Consider the following 18,433-nt stretch of genomic DNA (forward strand, 5'->3'; position numbering starts at 1 on the left):
ACCTTAAAGATCATAGATTAATGGAATAGTTTGGGTTGGAAGGGAACTTAAAGGTCACAGAATCATGGAATGATTTGAACAGGAAAGGACCTTACAGATCATAGAAGCATGAAGTGGTTTGGGTTGGAAGGGAGCTCAGAGATCATAGAAGCATGAAGTGGTTTGGGTTGGAAGGGAGCTCAGAGATCATAGAAGCATGGAGTGGTTTGGGTTGGAAGGGAGCTTAGAGATCATAGAAGCATGGAGTGGTTTGGGTTGGAAGGGAGCTTAGAGATCATAGAAGCATGGAGTGGTTTGGGTTGGAAGGGAGCTTAGAGATCATAGAAGCATGGAGTGGTTTGGGTTGGAAGGGAGCTCAGAGATCATAGAAGCATGGAGTGGTTTGGGTTGGAAGGGAGCTCAGAGATCATAGAAGCATGGAGTGGTTTGGGTTGGAAGGGAGCTCAGAGATCATAGAAGCATGGAGTGGTTTGGGTTGGAAGGGAGCTCAGAGATCATAGAAGCATGGAGTGGTTTGGGTTGGAAGGGAGCTTAGAGATCATAGAAGCATGAAGTGGTTTGGGTTGGAAGGGAGCTCAGAGATCATAGAAGCATTAAGTGGTTTGGGTTGGAAGGGAGCTTAGAGATCATAGAAGCATGGAGTGGTTTGGGTTGGAAAGGACCCTAAAGATCATAGAATCATGGGATGGTTTGGGTTGGCAGGGACCATGAAGTTCATAGCATCACAGAATGCTGTGGGTTGGAATCAGCCTTCAAGCTCATCCAGTCCCAACGCCCCCCCCCCCCCCAGCTGCCATGGACAGGGACACCTCCCACCATCCCAGGCTGCTCAGGACCTCATCCAACTTGGCCTTAAACACCTCCAGGGAGGGCACATCCACAACCTGTTGGGCAGCCTCCTGGTGAAGAACTCCTTCCTCTGCTGCAACCCACACCAGGCTGAGCAAGCAGGAGGAGGTCCAAGCCGCAGCTGGCAGAGCTTTGCCAGTCACAGAAGAGTTTTCCCTCTGGGTGTGCAGTTTGCTCTGTGGGTCCCCTTGAAGTCCTCACCTGCTCATAATCACTTCTAATGCTGTGCTGCTTCTTTTTTCCCCCTTCCCATTATGCCTCAGCTGTTACCTTGATGGTTGCCAGCATGAAGCTGAAGAATTGGTTCCTCCTTAGAGCGTTTCCAGTGGAAGAGGAATGAAAGCAGACTCCAGAGCAGCAGGAGTGAGCTGAAAAAGTGATTGCTTTGTGTTTCCCTGCAGGAGCCTATGTCCTTCAAGTGAAGGCAACAGATGCTGATGACCCAACCTATGGAAACAGTGCCAGAGTGGTGTATAGCATCCTCCAGGGCCAACCTTATTTCTCCATTGATCCAAAGACAGGTAAAGAGCTGAGCAGCCACAGTGCAGCAAGCTTCAGCTTGGCTTTGGCCTTGGTGCAGGGCACAGTCAAGAGATAAAGGTGGGCAGGGCTGAGGTGGCCAAAAGCCTGCAGGGTAGCTTTGGGCAGGGCTGAGGTGGCCAAAAGCCTGCAGGGTAGCTTTGGGCAGGGCTGAGGTGGCCAAAAGCCTGCAGGGTAGCTTTGGGCAGGGCTGAGGTGGCCAAAAGCCTGCAGGGTAGCTTTGGGCAGGGCTGAGGTGGCCAAAAGCCTGCAGGGTAGCTTTGGGCAGGGCTGAGGTGGCCAAAAGCCTGCAGGGTAGCTTTGGGCAGGGCTGAGGTGGCCAAAAGCCTGCAGGGTAGCTTTGGGCAAGGCTGAGGTGGCCAAAAGCCTGCAGGGTAGCTTTGGGCAGGGCTGAGGTGGCCAAAAGCCTGCAGGGTAGCTTTGGGCAAGGCTGAGGTGGCCAAAAGCCTGCAGGGTAGCTTTGGGCAGGGCTGAGGTGGCCAAAAGCCTGCAGGGTAGCTTTGGGCAGGGCTGAGGTGGCCAAAAGCCTGCAGGGTAGCTTTGGGCAGGGCTGAGGTGGCCAAAAGCCTGCAGGGTAGCTTTGGACAGGGCTGAGGTGCTCCACAACCTCCCTGGAGGTGTTCAGGAGCAGGTTGGCTGAGGCCTTGAGTGACCTGTGCTGGTTGGAGATGTCCCTGCCTATGGCAGGGGGGGTTGGAACTGGCTGAGCTTTGAGCTCCCTTCCAGCCTTAACCCATTGTAGGTAGCAGCAGCCTGGCAGAGGAGCGGCGCGGAAAAGCCGTTGGCAGACAGCCACCAACCTGTGCCTAACTCCTTTCTCTTGCCCTTTCTCCTCCCTCCTACTTCCCCAGGAGTCATCAGGACAGCTCTGCCCAACATGGACAGGGAAGTGAAGGAGCAATACCAAGTCTTGATCCAAGCCAAGGACATGGGAGGGCAGCTGGGAGGCCTGGCTGGGACCACCACGGTCAACGTGACCCTGACGGACGTCAACGACAACCCCCCCAGGTTCCCTAAGAGTAGGTTGGGGTTCAGGGGGCACTCTGCTGGGATGGGCACCAGGGAAAAAGCTCTGCTGTGGGAAACCTCTTTAGATAGAGAAAAGTCCTATCTAAGGAGGGGAGAGAGAGCAGAGCTTGGGGGTGCTGGTGTGGGGAGAAGCTGGACAGGAGCAGGCAGTGCGAGTCTGCAGCACGGAAGGGCAAAGGCAGCCTGGTCAAAGGATGTTTTCTCCCTCTGCTCTGCCCTGCTGAGGTCACATCTGGAGTGTTGTGGCCAGCTCTGGCTGCCCAGCTGCAGAAGGACAGGGAGCAGCTGGAGAGGGGCAGCAAAGGGCTGCAAAGCTGCTGGGGGGACTGCAGCAGCTCTGTGCTGAGGGAAGGCTGAGAGAGTTGGGGCTGCTTAGGCTGCAGAAGAGCAGCCTGAGGCCATCTCAACAGTGCTGAGCAATCCTCCGAGGATGGGTGGCAGGAGGATGGCACCAGGCTGTGCTCAGTGGTGCCCAGAGACAGGCACAGACACCTCCAGGGATGGTGACTCCACCCTGGACAGCCTATTCCAGTCCCTAATTCCCCTTCCCATCAGGAAGTGCCTCCTAACATCCAACCTAACCCTGCCCTGGCACAGCTTCAGGCCATGCCCTCTCCTCTTTGCACAAGTTGCCTGAAAGCAACTCTTCCTCTCCTCTCCTCTCCTTGAATCTCCTCTCCTCGAATCTCCTCTCCTCCAATCTCCTCTCCCTCTCCTCTCTGCCCTCTTCTCCTCCTCCCCAAGCTACCCATCCCCGTGGCTCTCATCTTCTCCTCCTCACACAGCTGTCCCCAGTCCCTTCAGCGTCTTCACAGCCTCACTGGACTCTCTCCAGCCCTTCCCTGTCCCTCTTGCACCCAGCACAAACGACTCCAGCTGTGGTCTTACCACTGCAAACCACCAACCCCTGCTGGGTTCCTTTGCATTTGGGGGTGTTGGTTTCTTTTCCCCACTCTGGGATGCTCTCACTGAGTGCATTCATCCTGCTCCTGCTCTTTGGTGCCTTGTGTCAGTCACATCTATCCTGAGCTCCCCACCAAAACTCCCTGGGAATCTTTAGGGACCTCAAAACTCCAAACCAAACCAAATCCATTGTTCTGTCAGCACCTCCAAAGCCTTTTCTGTGCCATGGTGCTTGGAGGCAAAAGATTGCCCATCAGGAATGTTGACTTCCTTCATCTCTCAGGCTCCTGGGCACAGCTAATCCCAAGGATTTGTTGCTGCTGTGTCCCTTTGTTCCACCACTGCTTCCTCCAGCTGATTTGAACCTTCTCTCAGGAGGCCTCTATAAAGAAAGGATTCCAGGGCAGAAATATTTCCCCCCCAGCACACACAGAGGGGAGGGGAAAGGAATGCATCAAGTTTTGATACATCTGAGGTGGTCTCAGACCCTTCCTGCAGCACTGCCTCTGGGTCTGGCGCCTCCAGAACAAGAGGAACATGGAGCTGCTGGGTCCAGAGGAGACCACTAAGATGCTCAGAGGGGCTGGAGAGGCTCCCTTGTGGGGAGTCAGGCTGAGGGAGCTGGGGGTGTTCATCCTGGAGAGAAGGCTCCAGGGAGAGCTTAGAGCTGCCTGCCAGGACCTGGAGGGGGCTACAGGAGAGCTGGGGAGGGACTTTGGGTGAGGGCTGGGAGTGCCTGCTCAGACCTCACCTCCAACCCTCACCTCCAATCCCCAGCAGCAGGAGGTGGGCACAGAGCTGCTGGAGAGAGCCCAGAGGAGGCCGCCAAGGTGGTGGCAGGGCTGGAGCAGCTCTGCTGTGAGCACAGGCTGAGGGAGCTGGGGGGGTGCAGGCTGCAGAGGAGAAGGCTCCAGGGGCACCTCAGAGCTGCTGCCAGGGCCTGAAGGGCTCCTGCAGGAAGGCTGCAGAGGGACTTGTGCTGAGGGGGAAAGGAAGGAAGGAGGGAAGGAGGGAAGAAAAAGAAAGAAAGTAAGAAAAAAGGAAGGAAGGAAGGAAGGAAGGAAGGAAGGAAGGAAGGAAGGAAGGAAGGAAGGAAGGAAGGAAGGAAGGAAGGAAGGAAGGAAGGAAGGAAGGAAGGAAGGAAGGAAGGAAGGAAGGAAGGAAGGGAGGGAGGGAGGGAGGGAGGGAGGGAGGGAGGGAGGGAGGAAGGAAGGAAGGGAGGGAGGGAGGGAGGGAGGGAGGGAGGGAGGGAGGGAGGGAGGGAGGGAGGGAGGGAGGGAGGGAGGGAGGGAGGGAGGGAGGGAGGGAGGGAGGGAGGGAGGGAGGGAGGGAGGGAGGGAGGGAGGGAGGGAGGGGGAAGCAAAGGTTTCCCATCAGAAGCGGGGCCAGGCAGAAGCTGCACTCTGAGTTGCTGGCAGGAGCTCTGCAGTCAATAATACATCACAGGCTTGCCACAACCAACCCTCCCCTCCCCCAGAACACCTTCATCTCACCCGAGGTCCGCCCAGGAGACAAGCGTGGGGTGGACCATCAGCATCCCGAGCCTGGGAAGCCGCTGCCAGAGCTGCTGAGCGTGGGGTTGTGTTGTCTGGAAGCTTTTGAAGCCATCCAGTGGGGGAGCTGCCTCCTTGTGAGCCTGGCAGGAGGGAGGGGAGGAACCAAAGGGGCAGCCCCCAACGCTGGGATGCTGTCAGAGCCGTTGAGTGCCTCCTGCCCCACCTCTCAGCACGCTGAGATGAGACACTTCAGACAAGTGAATGTTTTTTTCCTTCGTTACTAAACAGAGAGGGGGGAAAAAAACCCAAACCCAAGCCAAAAGCAGCCTCGGAATTGATTTGATGAGTACAAAATCTACTCCCCAGAGCTCTTCCTGGCACAGCGAATTCCTGCTTCCTTCTGCATGTTTGCTTCTCAAAGAGAGAAACTTTCTCACCCCTAGGAGCATTTCTGTGTTTCAAAGCCAAGAGTCAGCCTTGCCAAGCTCCCTTCCCCCCCCCAACAAGCAGAAATAAGGCAAAGACTGAAAGGGGGAGGGGATAAAAAAGACCCCAAACGTTTATTGTGTCCCAGCAATGACAGCTGAGCAGTGGGGATGGAAGTATGGGGTGACACCAGACAGCCTGGCACAGAGAAGGGTGGTTGGAAGGTGGTTTATCTTCAGGGAGGCATAGAATGGGCTGGGTTGGAAGGGATCTCAAAGATCATCCAGTTCCAACCCTCCCTGGCATGGGCAGGGACACCTCTCACCAGCCCAAGGTGCTCATCCAGCCTGGCCTTGAATAGCTCCAGGCAGGAGGCAGCCACAGCCTCCCTGGGCAGCCTGTGCCAGGCTCTCAGCAGCCTCACCCTGCACAGCTTCTGCCTCAGCTCCACTCTCAGCCTGCTGAGACCTTAGCAGGGAGCTTGGCAGGGACCTTAGCAGGGAGCTTGGCCCATCCCTCCCATCGCAGCCCATTCTAAGCCACCACACCAGTGTGGCTGTGCTGAAGGCTCTGCAGAGGGCTCTGCTTTCCCTCTCGCCGTGCCTCTGGCCTGCTGCCAGCCCAGGAGCAGCCTCCCTGACCGCCTGCCCCTTCTCTGCAGGTATCTTCCACCTGAAGGTGCCGGAGTCGTCGCGGGTGGGCGCTGCGGTGGGCAGGATCCGAGCCGTGGACCCTGACTTCGGCAGGAACGCAGAGATCGAGTACAGCATCGTGCCGGGGGATGGGGGCAACCTCTTCGACATCACCACCGACCACAGCACCCAGGAGGGAGTCATCAAGCTCAGAAAGGTAGGGGGCACCCGGGGGGGCACAGCTACCTGACTGCTTTCTACAGCTGTGGCTCCTTCATTGCTCTCTACCCCTGCCTTACTGCCCCTACCAACCTCTTACTGCTCTGCCCCTGCCTTACTGCCCCTACCAACCTCTTACTGCTCTGCACCTGCCTTACTGCCCCTACCAACCTCTTACTGCCCTACACCTGCCTTACTGCCCCTACCAACCTCTTACTGCTCTGCCCCTGCCTTACTGCCCCTACCAACCTCTTACTGCCCTACACCTGCCTTACTACTCCTACCAACCTCTTACTGCTCTACACCTACCTTACTGCCCCTACCAACCTCTTACTGCCCTACACCTACCTTACTGCCCCTACCAACCTCTTACTGCTCTACACCTGCCTTACTGCCCCTACCAACCTCTTACTGCTCTACACCTGCCTTACTGCCCCTACCAACCTCTTACTGCTCTGCACCTGCCTTACTGCCCCTACCAACCTCTTACTGCTCTGCACCTGCCTTACTGCCCCTACCAACCTCTTACTGCTCTACACCTGCCTTACTGCCCCTACCAATCCCTTACTGCTCTCTACATCTCCCTTATTTCTCTATACAACTACAACCCCTTTATTTCTCTCTACAACTCCCTTTCTGCTTTCTGCAACTCCCTTTTTGCTCTCTACACCTACCTTATTGCTCTCTACAGCTACCTTATTGCTCTCTACAACTCCCTTATTGCTCTCTATAACTACCTGATTGCTCTCTACAGATTCCTTATTCCTCTCTACACCTACCTTATTGCTTTCTACAATTGCAACCCCTTTATTGCTCTCTACAGCTCCCTTAATGCTCTCTACAACTACCTTGTTGCTCTCTACAGCTACCTTATTGCTCTCTACAGCTACCTTATTGCTCACTGCAACTTTCTTATTGCTCTCTACAACTACCTCATTGCTCTCTACTGCTCCCTGAAAGGAGGCTGTAGCCTGGTGGGGTTGGGCTCTTCTGCATGCACCCAGAGATGGAACAAGAGGACACAGCCTGAAGCTGTGGCAGGGCAGGTCTAGGCTGGATGTTGTTAGGAAGTTGTTGTCAGAGAGAGTGATTGGCATTGGAATGGGCTGCCCAGGGAGGTGGTGGAGTGCCCATCCCTGGAGGTGTTTCAGAGGAGGCTGCACGAGGCACTTGGTGCCATGGCTTAGTTCATGAGGAGGTGTCAGGTGCTAGGTTGGACTCGGTGCTCTCAGAGGTCTTGTCCAACCTGCTCCATGCTGTGATTCTTCCTGCAGCCCTTAGACTTTGAAACCAAGAAGGCCTACACCTTCAAGGTGGAGGCCTCCAACCTCCACCTGGACCACCGCTTCCACTCGGTGGGGCCCTTCAAGGACACTGCCACAGTGAAGATCAATGTGCTGGACATGGAGGAGCCTCCAGTCTTCAGCAAGCCTCTCTACACCATGGAGGTCTTCGAGGACACCCCTGTGGGTACCATCATAGGAGCAGTGACAGCTCAGGACCTGGATGCTGGCAGCAGCTCGGTGAGGTAAGGAACATTTTCCTCCACAAGGGTCAGCTGGCAGCTGGCACTGGTGCTGTGCCCCAGGGAGCAGTGCTGGGCACAGTCCTGATCAGTAGCTTTATTGATGATCTGGAGCAGGGCATTGAGTGCAGCAGCAGTGAGTTTGCAGCTGGCACCAAGCTAGGAGCAGCTGTGGAGCTGCTGGAGGGTAGCAGAGCCCTGCAGAAGGACCTGGCCAGGCTGCATGGGTGGGCAGAGGCCAAGGGGATGAGACTGAACAAGGCCAAGGGCAGGTTCTGCACTTTGGCCACAGCAACCCCAAGCAGCACTGCAGGCTGGGGCCAGAGTGGCTGAGAGCAGGCAGGCAGAGAAGGCCCTGGGGGTGCTGGCAGAGAGCAGCTGCAGAGGAGGCAGCAGTGCCCAGGTGGGCAGCAGAGCCAATGGCATCCTGGGCTGGCTCAGGAGCAGTGTGGGCAGCAGGACAAGGGAGGTTCTTCTGCCCCTGTGCTCAGCACTGCTCAGGCCACCCCTGGAGTGCTGTGTCCAGCTCTGGGCTCCTCCGTTGCAGAGAGCTGTTGAGGTGCTGGAAGGTGTTGAGAGCAGGGCAGCAAGGCTGGGGAGGGGCCTGGAGCACAGCCCTGTGAGGAGAGGCTGAGGGAGCTGGGGGGGTGCAGCCTGCAGCAGAGGAGGCTCAGGGCAGAGCTCATTGCTGCCTGCAGCTCCCTGCCAGGGCTGGGTGCTAGGTTGGGCTGGAGGAGCTTGGAGCTCTCTGCCAGCCTGCTTGATTCTATGATGCTATGATCAAATCCCTGAAGCCTGTGAAGGACACCAAATGCTCTTCTGTTGGCCAGTGGCAGTCAGGTGCTTGGAACTGCAAGAGAGGTTTATGGACTTTGCCTTCCTGGGAATGAAGCTGCATGGAAGGGAAGTGGATGATGGAAATCAGAATCACAGCATCACAGAATTAAGCAGCTTGGAAAAGACCTCTGAGAAGTCCCAAATCCAAATGAAACAAACCAGCCCTGAATATTTGTTGGCCTCTCCCTGCAAGGATGCCAAGGGTTAGAAAGAGAAAAGCAGCTAGACCTGAGCTGGCTTGGCTGCTGCTGTGCCACAGGAGCCATCTCTGCACCTTCTCCATCCCCTCTGCTCCCTGTTTGTCATCCACAGGTACTTCATTGACTGGAAGAATGATGTGGACACCTTCTTCACCATAGATGCCACCGAGGGAACCATTGCTACCAGTGAGCTGCTGGACAGAGAGACCACAGCCCAGTACAACTTCTCCATCATTGCAAGTAAAGTTAGTAAGTATGAGGGGAGGAGATGAGCTCCTGTGCTGCTGAGGGCTCCTGCACAGGAAGGGTTCTGCAGCAGCACAGGGAGGGGATTCTGCCCCTCTGCCCTGCCCTGCCCTGCTCTGCCTTGCTATGCTCTGCCCTGCTCTGTTCTGATCAGCTCTGCCCTGTTCTGATCAGCTCTGCCCTGCCCTGCCTTGCTCTGCCCTACTCTGCTCTACCCAACCCTGCTTTGGCCTGCCCTGCTCTGCTCTGCTCTGCCTTGCTCTGCCCTGCTCTGACCTACTCTGCTGTACCCGACCTTGCTCTGCCCTGCCCTGCTCTGCTCTACCCTGCCCTTCTCTGCCCTGCCCTGCCCTGCTCTGCCCTCCAGCCCTTAGGGGCTCCAGAGCTGGGCACCCTAAGACTTCTCACCAGCACCACTCAGCTTGGGATCAACTCCAAACTCTCTCATTTATGCTCTGAGGAACAATGGCTCCATGCTGAGTTGGCTCCCAGCCCCTTAGTGCCAAGCAGACCCAAAGAGTTTGCTTCTGACAATTGCTGCTCAGGACAGAGCAGATAGAAGGAGCAGCTGAGGGCTCCCAGGGGGCAGAGAGCTGGATGCCAGCTCGCAGGGCACAGGTGATGGCAGCAGGCAGAACCTGCATCTTTCACTGCTTTCCTCCTCCCAAACCTTTCCAGGCAACCCACTCCTGACCAGCAGAGTCAACGTCCTCATCAACGTGCTGGATGTCAACGAGTTCCCTCCCGAGATCTCAGTGCCCTACGAGACCTCTGTGTGTGAGAACGCCAAGGCAGGACAGGTACTGCACAGCCCTGCCCCCCCTGCTCTGCTGCCCGTGCCAGCTGCACAGCCTGGCCTGCAGGGGCACTCTGCTTGCAACCCTTTTGGCCTGCAGCATCTCCTTGCCTTTATCTACTCTTGTTTAGTTGGCCTTCATCACCTCTTCTTCTTCTCCCTTAGTTAACCTTCATCACCTCTTCTTCTTCTCTCTTAGTTGACCTTCATCACCTCTTCTTCTTCTCTTTTAGTTAACCTTCATCACCTCTTCTTCTCTTTTAGTTAACCTTCATCATCTCTTCTTCTCTTAGTTAACCTTCATCACCTCTTCTTCTTCTCTTTTAGTTAACCTTCATCATCTCTTCTTCTTCTCTCTTAGTTAACCTTCATCACCTCTTCTTCTCTTTTACTTGACCTTCATCACCTCTTTGTCTTCTCTTTGAGTTGACCTTCATCACTACCTTTTCTTGCCTCTTATTTAGTTCACCTTCACCACCTATTTTAATCCTCTTTTGTTTGGTTGACCTCCACCACCTCTTTTTTCTTCTCTCTTTTTTAGTTGACCTTCATCACATCTTTTTCTTCTCTCTTTTTTAGCTGACCTTCATCCCCTCTTTTTCTTCTCTCTTCTGTAGTTGACCTTCATCCCCTCTATTTCTTCTCTCTTCTTTAGTTCACCTTCATCCCCTCTATTTCTTCTCTCTTCTTTAGTTCACCTTCATCCCCTCTTTTTCTTCTCTCTTACTTAGTTGACCTTCATCACCTCTTTTTCTTCTCTCTCATTTATTTGACCTTCATCACATATTTTAGTACTCTTTTATTTAGTTGACCTCCATCACCTCTTTTTTCTTCTCTCTTTTTTAGCTGACCTTCATCACATCTTTTTCTTCTCTCCTTTAGTTGACCTTCATCACCTATTTTAATCCTCTTTTATGTAGTTGACCTTCATCCCCTCTTTTTCTTCTCTCTTATTTATTAGACCTTCATCACCTCTCTCTGTTCTCTCTCTTTTAGTTGCCCTTTATCACCTTTTTCTTCTCTCTTACTTAGTTGACCTTCATCCCCTCTTTTTCTTCTCTCTCATTTGTTTGACCTTCATCACCTATTTTAATCCTCTTTTATTTACTTGACCTTCACCACCTCTTTTTCTTCTCTCTTACTTAGTTGACCTTCATGCTCTGGTTTTAATTCCCTTCCATTCAGCTGACCCTTCCTGCTCTCTTTTATTTTCATTCCATTGGTTGTATTTCCTCTGCAGCCTCATCAATGACTTCTCTTCACATCCCCTGCTCTGGCAGGGTTGGGGTTGGTCTCAGTGACCTCTTTGGGTCCCTTCCAGCTCCTAGCATCCTGGGATCCTGTATCCACCAAATCCACTCACTCCATTTGGGCTTTTATTGCCTTTGAGTTCAGCTGCTGCTGCTCCTGGCTCTGGTTGTTGTCTGAACAGGAGCCAGCAGTGTGCTCAGGTGGCCAAAAAAAGGCCCCCAGCACCCTGGCTTGGAGCAGCAGTGATGTGGCCAGCAGGAGCAGGGCAGTGATTTTCTCCCCTCTGCTTGGCACTGCTGAAGCTGCCTCTGGAATCCTGGGTTCAGTTTTGGGCCCCTCCTGCCAAGAAGGGGCTTGAGGTGCTGAGGGTACCCTCAGCAGAGCTGCTGGTGGCACCAAGCTGTGTGCTGTGCTGGACTCACTTGAGGGAAGGGCTTCAGCCTGAAGAGTCTCAACAGGCTTGAGACATGGACTGGTGCAACTGCATGAGCTGCAACAAGTCACAGGGTAAGGTCCTGCAGCTGAGCTGGGCCAGCCCCAGGCACCAGCCCAGGCTGGGTGCAGAGTGGGTTGGGATGAAAGATCCCTGGGGGTGTTGGGTGCTGGGCAGCTGCCCAGGAGCCAGCAGTGCCCTCCTGCAGCCCAGCAGGCAGGCAGGGGCTGGTCTGCAGCCAGAGCAGTGTGGGCAGAGGGCAGGAGAGGGCATTGTGCCCCTTGGCTCTGCTCTGCTCAGACCTCACCTCCAAGCCTGTCTCCAGCAGCAGCAGGAGGAGGGCACAGAGGTGCTGGGGAGAGGCCAGAGGAGGCCACAGAGATGCTGTCAGGGCTGGAGCAGCTCTGCTGTGAGCACAGGCTGAGGGAGCTGGGGGGGTGCAGGCTGCAGAGGAGAAGGCTCCAGGGGCACCTCAGAGCTGCTGCCAGGGCCTGAAGGGCTCCTGCAGGAAGGCTGCAGAGGGACTTGTGCTGAGGGGCTCTGAGCCAGGCCAAGGGCAATGGTTTGGAGCTGAGGCAGAGCAGGCTGAGAGTGGAGCTGAGGCAGAAGCTGTGCAGGGTGAGGCTGCTGAGAGCCTGGCACAGGCTGCCCAGGGAGGCTGTGGCTGCCTCCTGCCTATCCAAGGCCAGGCTGGCTGAGCCCTGGAGCAGCTGAGTGCAGCTGAGAGGTGTCCCTGGGCAGGGTGGGGAGGTTGGAGGGGCTGAGCTCTGAGCTCCCTTCCGAGCTGAGTCACTCTGGGATCCTGTGATTTGCTGTTCACTTTGCACTCCTCCAGAGTGAGCTGAGTGGAGAATTTGTCTTCCTCTGGTTGCAGGTGATCCAGACTGTCACTGCAGCAGACAGAGACCTGGCACCAGCTGGGCAAAGGTTCTCCTTCAGGCTGTCACCTGAGGCTTCCAACAAACCAAATTTCACAGTCCATGACTACAGAAGTAAGTTCCTCACCTACAGCTCTCCCCCAGAGCCAGGAGGCTGTGCTGAGAGTGACACATGAGAGGGGTCTGCATTCCACTCATGCCCACAGGCTGCCTCCTTCGTGCCACATCTCTGCTTGTCAGGCAGACATGAACAGAAAGTCAGGTCCTGCCACAACTCTTATTTTCAAGGGACAGGAACTGGCAGAACACCAAAGGCTGACATTTCCCCTCAGCCCTGCAAAACCTGCTGCCTCTTCTCCCATTTTCTCCCCTTTCTCTCCCATTTTCTCCCCTTTCTCTTCCCTTTTCTCCCTGTTTTTCCTATTTGCTCTTTTTTCCTATTTTTTTCCCTTTTCTCCCATTTTCTTCTTTTTCTCCCCTTTTCACCCTTTTTCTTCCCCCTTTCTCCCCTTTTCCTCCCTTTTTCTCCCTTTTTTCTCCCCTTTTCTCCCCTTTTCTCCCTGTTTCTCCCTGGTTTTCCCCACTTCTCCCCATTTCTCTCCTTTTCTTCCCATTTTGTTGTTTTTTTCTCCCCTTCTGCTCCCTTTTCACCCTTTCCCCTGTTTTCCTTCCCTTTTTCTCCTCTTCTTCCTTTTTCTCCCCCTTTTCTCCTTTTTTTTTTCACCCTGCAGGCAGCTGCAGGCAGCAATGAGCTCTGCCCTGAGCCTCCTCTGCTGCAGGCTGCACCCCCCCAGCTCCCTCAGCCTCTCCTCACAGGGCTCTGCTCCAGGCCCCTCCCCAGCCTTGCTGCCCTTCTCTCAACACCTTCCAGCACCTCAACATCTCTCTGCAATGCAGGAGCCCAGAGCTGGACACAGCACTCCAGGGGTGGCCTGAGCAGTGCTGAGCACAGGGGCACAAGAACCTCCCTTGTCCTGCTGCCCACACTGCTCCTGAGCCAGCCCAGGATGCCATTGGCTCTGCTGCCCACCTGGGCACTGCTGCCTCCTCTGCAGCTGCTCTCTGCCAGCACCCCCAGGGCCCTCTCTGCCTGGCTGCTCTCAGCCACTCTGGCCCCAGCCTGTAGCTGCTTGGGGTTGTTGTGGCCAAAGTTCAGAACCTGCCCTTGGCCTTGTTCAGTCTCATCCCCTTGGCCTCTGCCCACCCATCCTGTATCTAAAGGACCTTGAACACCTGAAAGATGCAGTGGAAGAAGAACAGAAAATGTTCAGATTCAAAGGCTTTGAGTGCTTGGATCTGTTTGTTTTTCCTCCAAGGAGACTGGAAAGTCATTTGGCTGCTTGGGGGTTATCTTCAGCAGGGCAATTAGAAGAGAAATGGAGAACACAGAGCAGAAATAACTCTAATAATAGGCATAAGTTGAAGCTGGCTGACTCCAAATTCCATCTGAAACTCTTTGTGCAGTGCAGATGACTCATCCCAGAGAGAAAGAGCAAGCAGGAGATGGGAGCTGCTTTGGTTCAAAGCATTTTGAGGTGTTTTGAGTTGTCAAAGCTGGCACTGAGCTCAACCTGTTCGTGTGTCCTGGTTGGGTGTCATAAACAGGGGAGTTCAGGCCTCAGGAGGGCAGAGTGGGACTGGAGACACGGAGGAAATTCTGGGCAGTGAGGGTGGGGAGACACTGGCACAGGCTGCCTGGGGAGGCTGTGGATGTGCCCTCCCCAGAGGTGTCCAGGGCCAGGCTGGATGAGGCTTGGAGTACCCTGGGCTGGTGGGAGGTGTCCCTGCCCATGGCAGGGGGCTGCATGACCTGTAAGGTCCCTTCCAACCCAACCCACTCAATGATTCTATGACCTTTGAGGTGATCTGTGAGGTCTCTTGCAACCTAACCCATTCTCTGACCTCTAAGGTCCCTCCCAACCCATTCTGTGATCTCTAAGGACCCTCCCGACCCATTCTCTGATCTCTAAGGTCCTCTCAACCCATTCTCTGATCTCTAAGATCCCTCCCAACCCATTCTCTGATCTCTAAGGTCCCTCCCGACCCATTCTCTGATCTCTAAGGTCCTCTCAACCCATTCTATGATCTCTAAGTTCCTTCCCAACCCAACCCATTCTATGTTCCCTAAGGTCCTTCCCAACCCATTCTCTGATTTCATAGGTCCCTCCCAACCCATTCTCTGATTTCATAGGTCCCTCTCAACCCATTCTCTGATTTCATAGGTCACTCCCAACCCATTCTGTGTGCTGAAGCACATTCTGTGCTTCTGTCCTCCACAACCTCCCTGGAGGTGTTCAGGACCAGGTTGGATAAGGCCTTGTGTGACCTGTTCCAGTGTCCCTGCCCATGGGTTGGAACTGGCTGATCCTTGAGGTCCCTTCCAACCTAAACCATTCTGTGACTCTCTCAGTGTCCTACAAAAACTCCTCTCATGCCCCTGTTGTGTTTCCCAGACAACACAGCTGGGATTGAAACCCGGAGGAATGGCTACAGCAGAAGGCAGCAGGAGCTGTACTTCCTCCCAGTAGTCATAGAAGACAGCAGCTACCCTGTGCAGAGCAGCACAAACACGATGACCATCCGGGTCTGCAGGTGTGACTCTGATGGCACCATCCTGTCCTGCAACGTGGAAGCAATCTTCTTACCAGTGGGGCTCAGCACCGGGGCGCTGGTGGCAATCCTGCTCTGCATAGTCATCCTCTTGGGTGAGTCCTCAGCCTGGCAGGGCTCTCACCCTGCTTCTTCCCCTGGGAATGGGTTTGTGTTGTGCCTGCCATCATCTGAGTGCTTGAAGATCAGAGAAGGGGTTGGGTTGGAGGGGATCTTGATGATCGTAGGATCAGAGAATAGATTGGGTTGGGTGGGTTGGGTTGGAAGGGACCTCAAAGATCATAGAGTGGATTGGGTTGGAAGAGACCTCACAGATCATAGAATCATAGAATGGTTTGGGTTGGAAGAGACCTCAAAGATCATAGATGCAGAGAATGGTTTGGATTGGAAGGGACCTTGAAGATCATAGATCCAGAGAATGGTTTGGGTTGGAAGGGACCTCAAAGATCATAGAATCATGGAATGGTTTGGGTTGGAAGGGAACTTAAAGACCACAGAATAATGGAATGGTTTAGGTTGGAAGTGACCTCAAATATCAGAGTCATAGAATGGGTTAGGTTGGAAGGGACCTTGAAGGTCATAGAAACATAGAATGGGTCAGGTTGGAAGGAACCTTGAAGGTCATAGATCCAGAGAATGGTTTGGGTTGAAAGGGACCTCAAAGATCACAGAGTCAGAGAATGGATTGGCTTGGATAGTTTGGGTTAGAAGGGAGCTCAGAGATCATAGAGTCATAGAATGGATTGAGTGGGGAATGGACCTTGAAAATCTTAGAATCATGGAATGGTTTGGGTTGGAAGGGAGCTCAAAGATCATACAACCATAGAAAGGGTTGGGTTGGAAGGGACCTTGAAGTTCATACTCTATCCTATTCATCTCTACCCTATTCTACTCTATTCTATTCCATCCTATCCTATCCTATCCTATCCTATCCTATCCTATCCTATCCTATCCTATCCTACTCTACTCGACTCTCTCCTATTCTATCCTATTCTACTCTACTCGATTCATCTCTATCCTATTCTACTCTATTCTATTCCATCCTATTCTGTCCTATCCTATCTTATCCTACCCTACTCTACTCTATTCTGTTCCGTGCTGCTCTGGCAGGGGGGCTGGACCAGATGAGCTTTGTTGATCCCCTCCAGCCCCTGCCAATCGACCGTGTTCCGCTTCTGCGAGGTCTGTGGCTCCCTCCCAAGCCCCGGGAGCCTGTGGGTGGCGGCACAGCGGAGCGCCAAGGGCTGCCTGTGCCCCCCCTAACCCTGCCCCGTCTCTCCTGGCAGTCATCGTGGTGCTGTACGTGGCGCTGCGGCGGCAGAAGAAGAAGGACACCCTGATGACCTCCAAAGAAGACATCAGGGACAACGTCATCCACTACGACGACGAGGGAGGCGGGGAGGAGGACACGCAAGCCTTCGACATCGGCGCCCTGAGGAACCCCAAGGCGATGGAAGACAGCAAACTCCGCCGAGACATCAAGCCCGAGGCGCTGCGCTGCCCGCGGCTGCGAGCGGCGGCGGAGGACAGCGCAGACATCAAAGACTTCATCCAGCAGAGGCTGCAGGAGAACGACGGAGATCCGACGGCACCTCCCTACGACTCCCTGGCCACCTACGCTTACGAGGGGACCGGCTCGGCGGCGGAGTCCCTCAGCTCCATAGACTCCCTGGCCACGGAGGCAGACCAGGACTACGACTACCTGAGCGAGTGGGGGCCTCGCTTCCAGAGCCTGGCCGAGATGTTCGGGGAAGAGGAAAGCTCCCACCCCGAGAAAGTCACCTAAGGACGGCTCTGGCTTCTCTTCAGAGCGTATGCTACGACTGGAAGAGTGGGAGACAGAAGCAAAGCAAAGCAACCCCCCCCAGGGCCCCCCATCTGGAAAGCTGAAGCTAAAGCTTCACCCAGGACAGGCTCGCTCGGATGCTCAGCCCACAGCGGCGCTTGCCAGCAGCTTGCCCACAGGTCCCCTCCTGCCACTCTTGGTTTGCTCAGTGGAAGGGGGACCAAATCCTGTCACACACACACAGACACACACACACAGGGGTTGGGTCGGGTTGGTTGTGTTTCTTCTTTCCTTTGTGTTGTTGTCATCGTTGGTTTCTTTCTTACTCTGGAATTAACACTGAGACCAGCTCCGACCTCCCCCACCAGGAAAGAGCTCTCCTGAGGTGGCTAAGAAGGGAGGTAACCTCCTGGCATCGCAGTGGAAGAGAGGTAGCTTTTTTGTTACTCCACTAAAGTGCCTATCTGAACCTTTTTCTCCTTAAAATAGAGTGGCTGCTGCGTTTGGGGGGGGGAGATCCCAACTCACCCCCCCTAAAAATCAAACCACCACCCCACAAACACTGAATGGCAACCTGGGGTCCCAAGGAGCTTTCAGGACAAGAAGCAATAGCAACCTGCTGAGGACAAAAAGCTGGAGGTGACTTCTGGGAGGCTATTTGATGGGGAGGGGGAGGGCAAAGGTGGAGGTTGAGCTTGGGTTAGAAGCGAGCAGAGCGTGGAGGTGTCAGAGTTGTTCCTCCGCCTGGGATGGAAGCTGCTGCTGCTGCTGCTCACTCTGGAGGCATCGAGGCCCAAAGGAAAAGCAAAAACAGCATAAAAACCAAGGGGAAAAAAGCATAAATTTAGCCTGCATCAATGAGTACTGGAAGTGTTCCCCCTCCAACCCTGCCTTTTTTTTCCAAGACAATAAAAGGGTGAAAGCGTCGACGGCTCCGACTGGTTCAGGGAGGAGGTAAGGAACTGGGGCTGGAGAGTGCCCAGAGCAGGGCCAGGAGGATGCTGAGAGGCTGCAGCAGCTCTGCTGTGAGCACAGCCTGAAAGAGTTGGGGCTGTGCAGGCTGGAGCAGAGGAGGCTCCCAGGGCACCTTCTGGTGGCCTTGCAGGGTCTGCAGGGGGCTCCAAGAGAGCTGGGGAGGGACTGTGGAGGCTGTGAGGGAGTGTCAGGAGTGGGGGGAATGGAGCAGAGCTGGAGGTGGGGAGAGTGAGAGTGGAGGTGAGGAGGAAGTTGTTGAGCAGGAGAGTGGTGAGAGGCTGGCAGGAGTTGCCCAGGGAGGTGGTTGAGGCCCCATGGCTGGAGGTGTTTGAGGCCAGGCTGGCTGAGGCTGTGTGCAGCCTGCTCTAGGGTAGGGTGTCCCTGGACATGGCAGGGGGTTGGGACTGGCTGCTCCTTGTGGTCCTTGGGCTGGCTCAGGAGCAGTGTGGGCAGCAGGACAAGGGAGCTGCTTCTGCCCCTGTGCTCAGCACTGCTCAGGCCACCCCTGGAGTGCTGTGTCCAGCTCTGGGCTCCTCCATTGCAGAGAGATGTTGAGGTGCTGGAAGGTGCTGAGAGCAGGGCAGCAAGGCTGGGGAGGGGCCTGGAGCAGAGCCCTGTGAGGAGAGGCTGAGGGAGCTGGGGGGGTGCAGCCTGCAGCAGAGGAGGCTCAGGGCAGAGCTGATAGCTGCCTGCAGGGAGGCTGTAGCCAGGTGGGGTTGGGCTCTGCTGCCAGGCAGGCAGGGCCAGAAGAAGGGGACAGAGGCTGAAGCTGTGCCAGGGCAGGTTGAGGCTGGATGTTGTT

The 18,433-nt window shown here is 54.9% G+C and overlaps 1 protein-coding gene across 3 annotated transcripts in view; it reads left to right on the forward strand.

The window, feature by feature from the left end:
- The window catches only part of CDH12 (cadherin 12), a 95,334-nt gene extending 77,752 nt beyond the window's left edge, over positions 1-17,582 (forward strand). For 2 of the 3 annotated variants that reach the window (XM_064161238.1, XM_064161239.1), the window contains 9 exons: positions 1,251-1,370; positions 2,241-2,408; positions 5,905-6,092; positions 7,369-7,622; positions 8,769-8,905; positions 9,581-9,702; positions 12,257-12,374; positions 14,714-14,965; positions 16,157-17,582. In XM_064161238.1, the coding sequence (XP_064017308.1) occupies positions 1,251-1,370; positions 2,241-2,408; positions 5,905-6,092; positions 7,369-7,622; positions 8,769-8,905; positions 9,581-9,702; positions 12,257-12,374; positions 14,714-14,965; positions 16,157-16,656 (1,859 nt within the window). In that variant the 3' untranslated portion in view covers positions 16,657-17,582. The remainder of the gene's footprint in view (positions 1-1,250; positions 1,371-2,240; positions 2,409-5,904; positions 6,093-7,368; positions 7,623-8,768; positions 8,906-9,580; positions 9,703-12,256; positions 12,375-14,713; positions 14,966-16,156) is intronic. The other variant, XM_064161240.1, reaches the window with a different exon arrangement.
- Positions 17,583-18,433: the final 851 nt, after the last annotated feature.

The sequence above is a fragment of the Pogoniulus pusillus genome, chromosome 21 (assembly GCF_015220805.1).
Source record: "Pogoniulus pusillus isolate bPogPus1 chromosome 21, bPogPus1.pri, whole genome shotgun sequence".
Classification (NCBI taxonomy): domain Eukaryota; kingdom Metazoa; phylum Chordata; class Aves; order Piciformes; family Lybiidae; genus Pogoniulus; species Pogoniulus pusillus.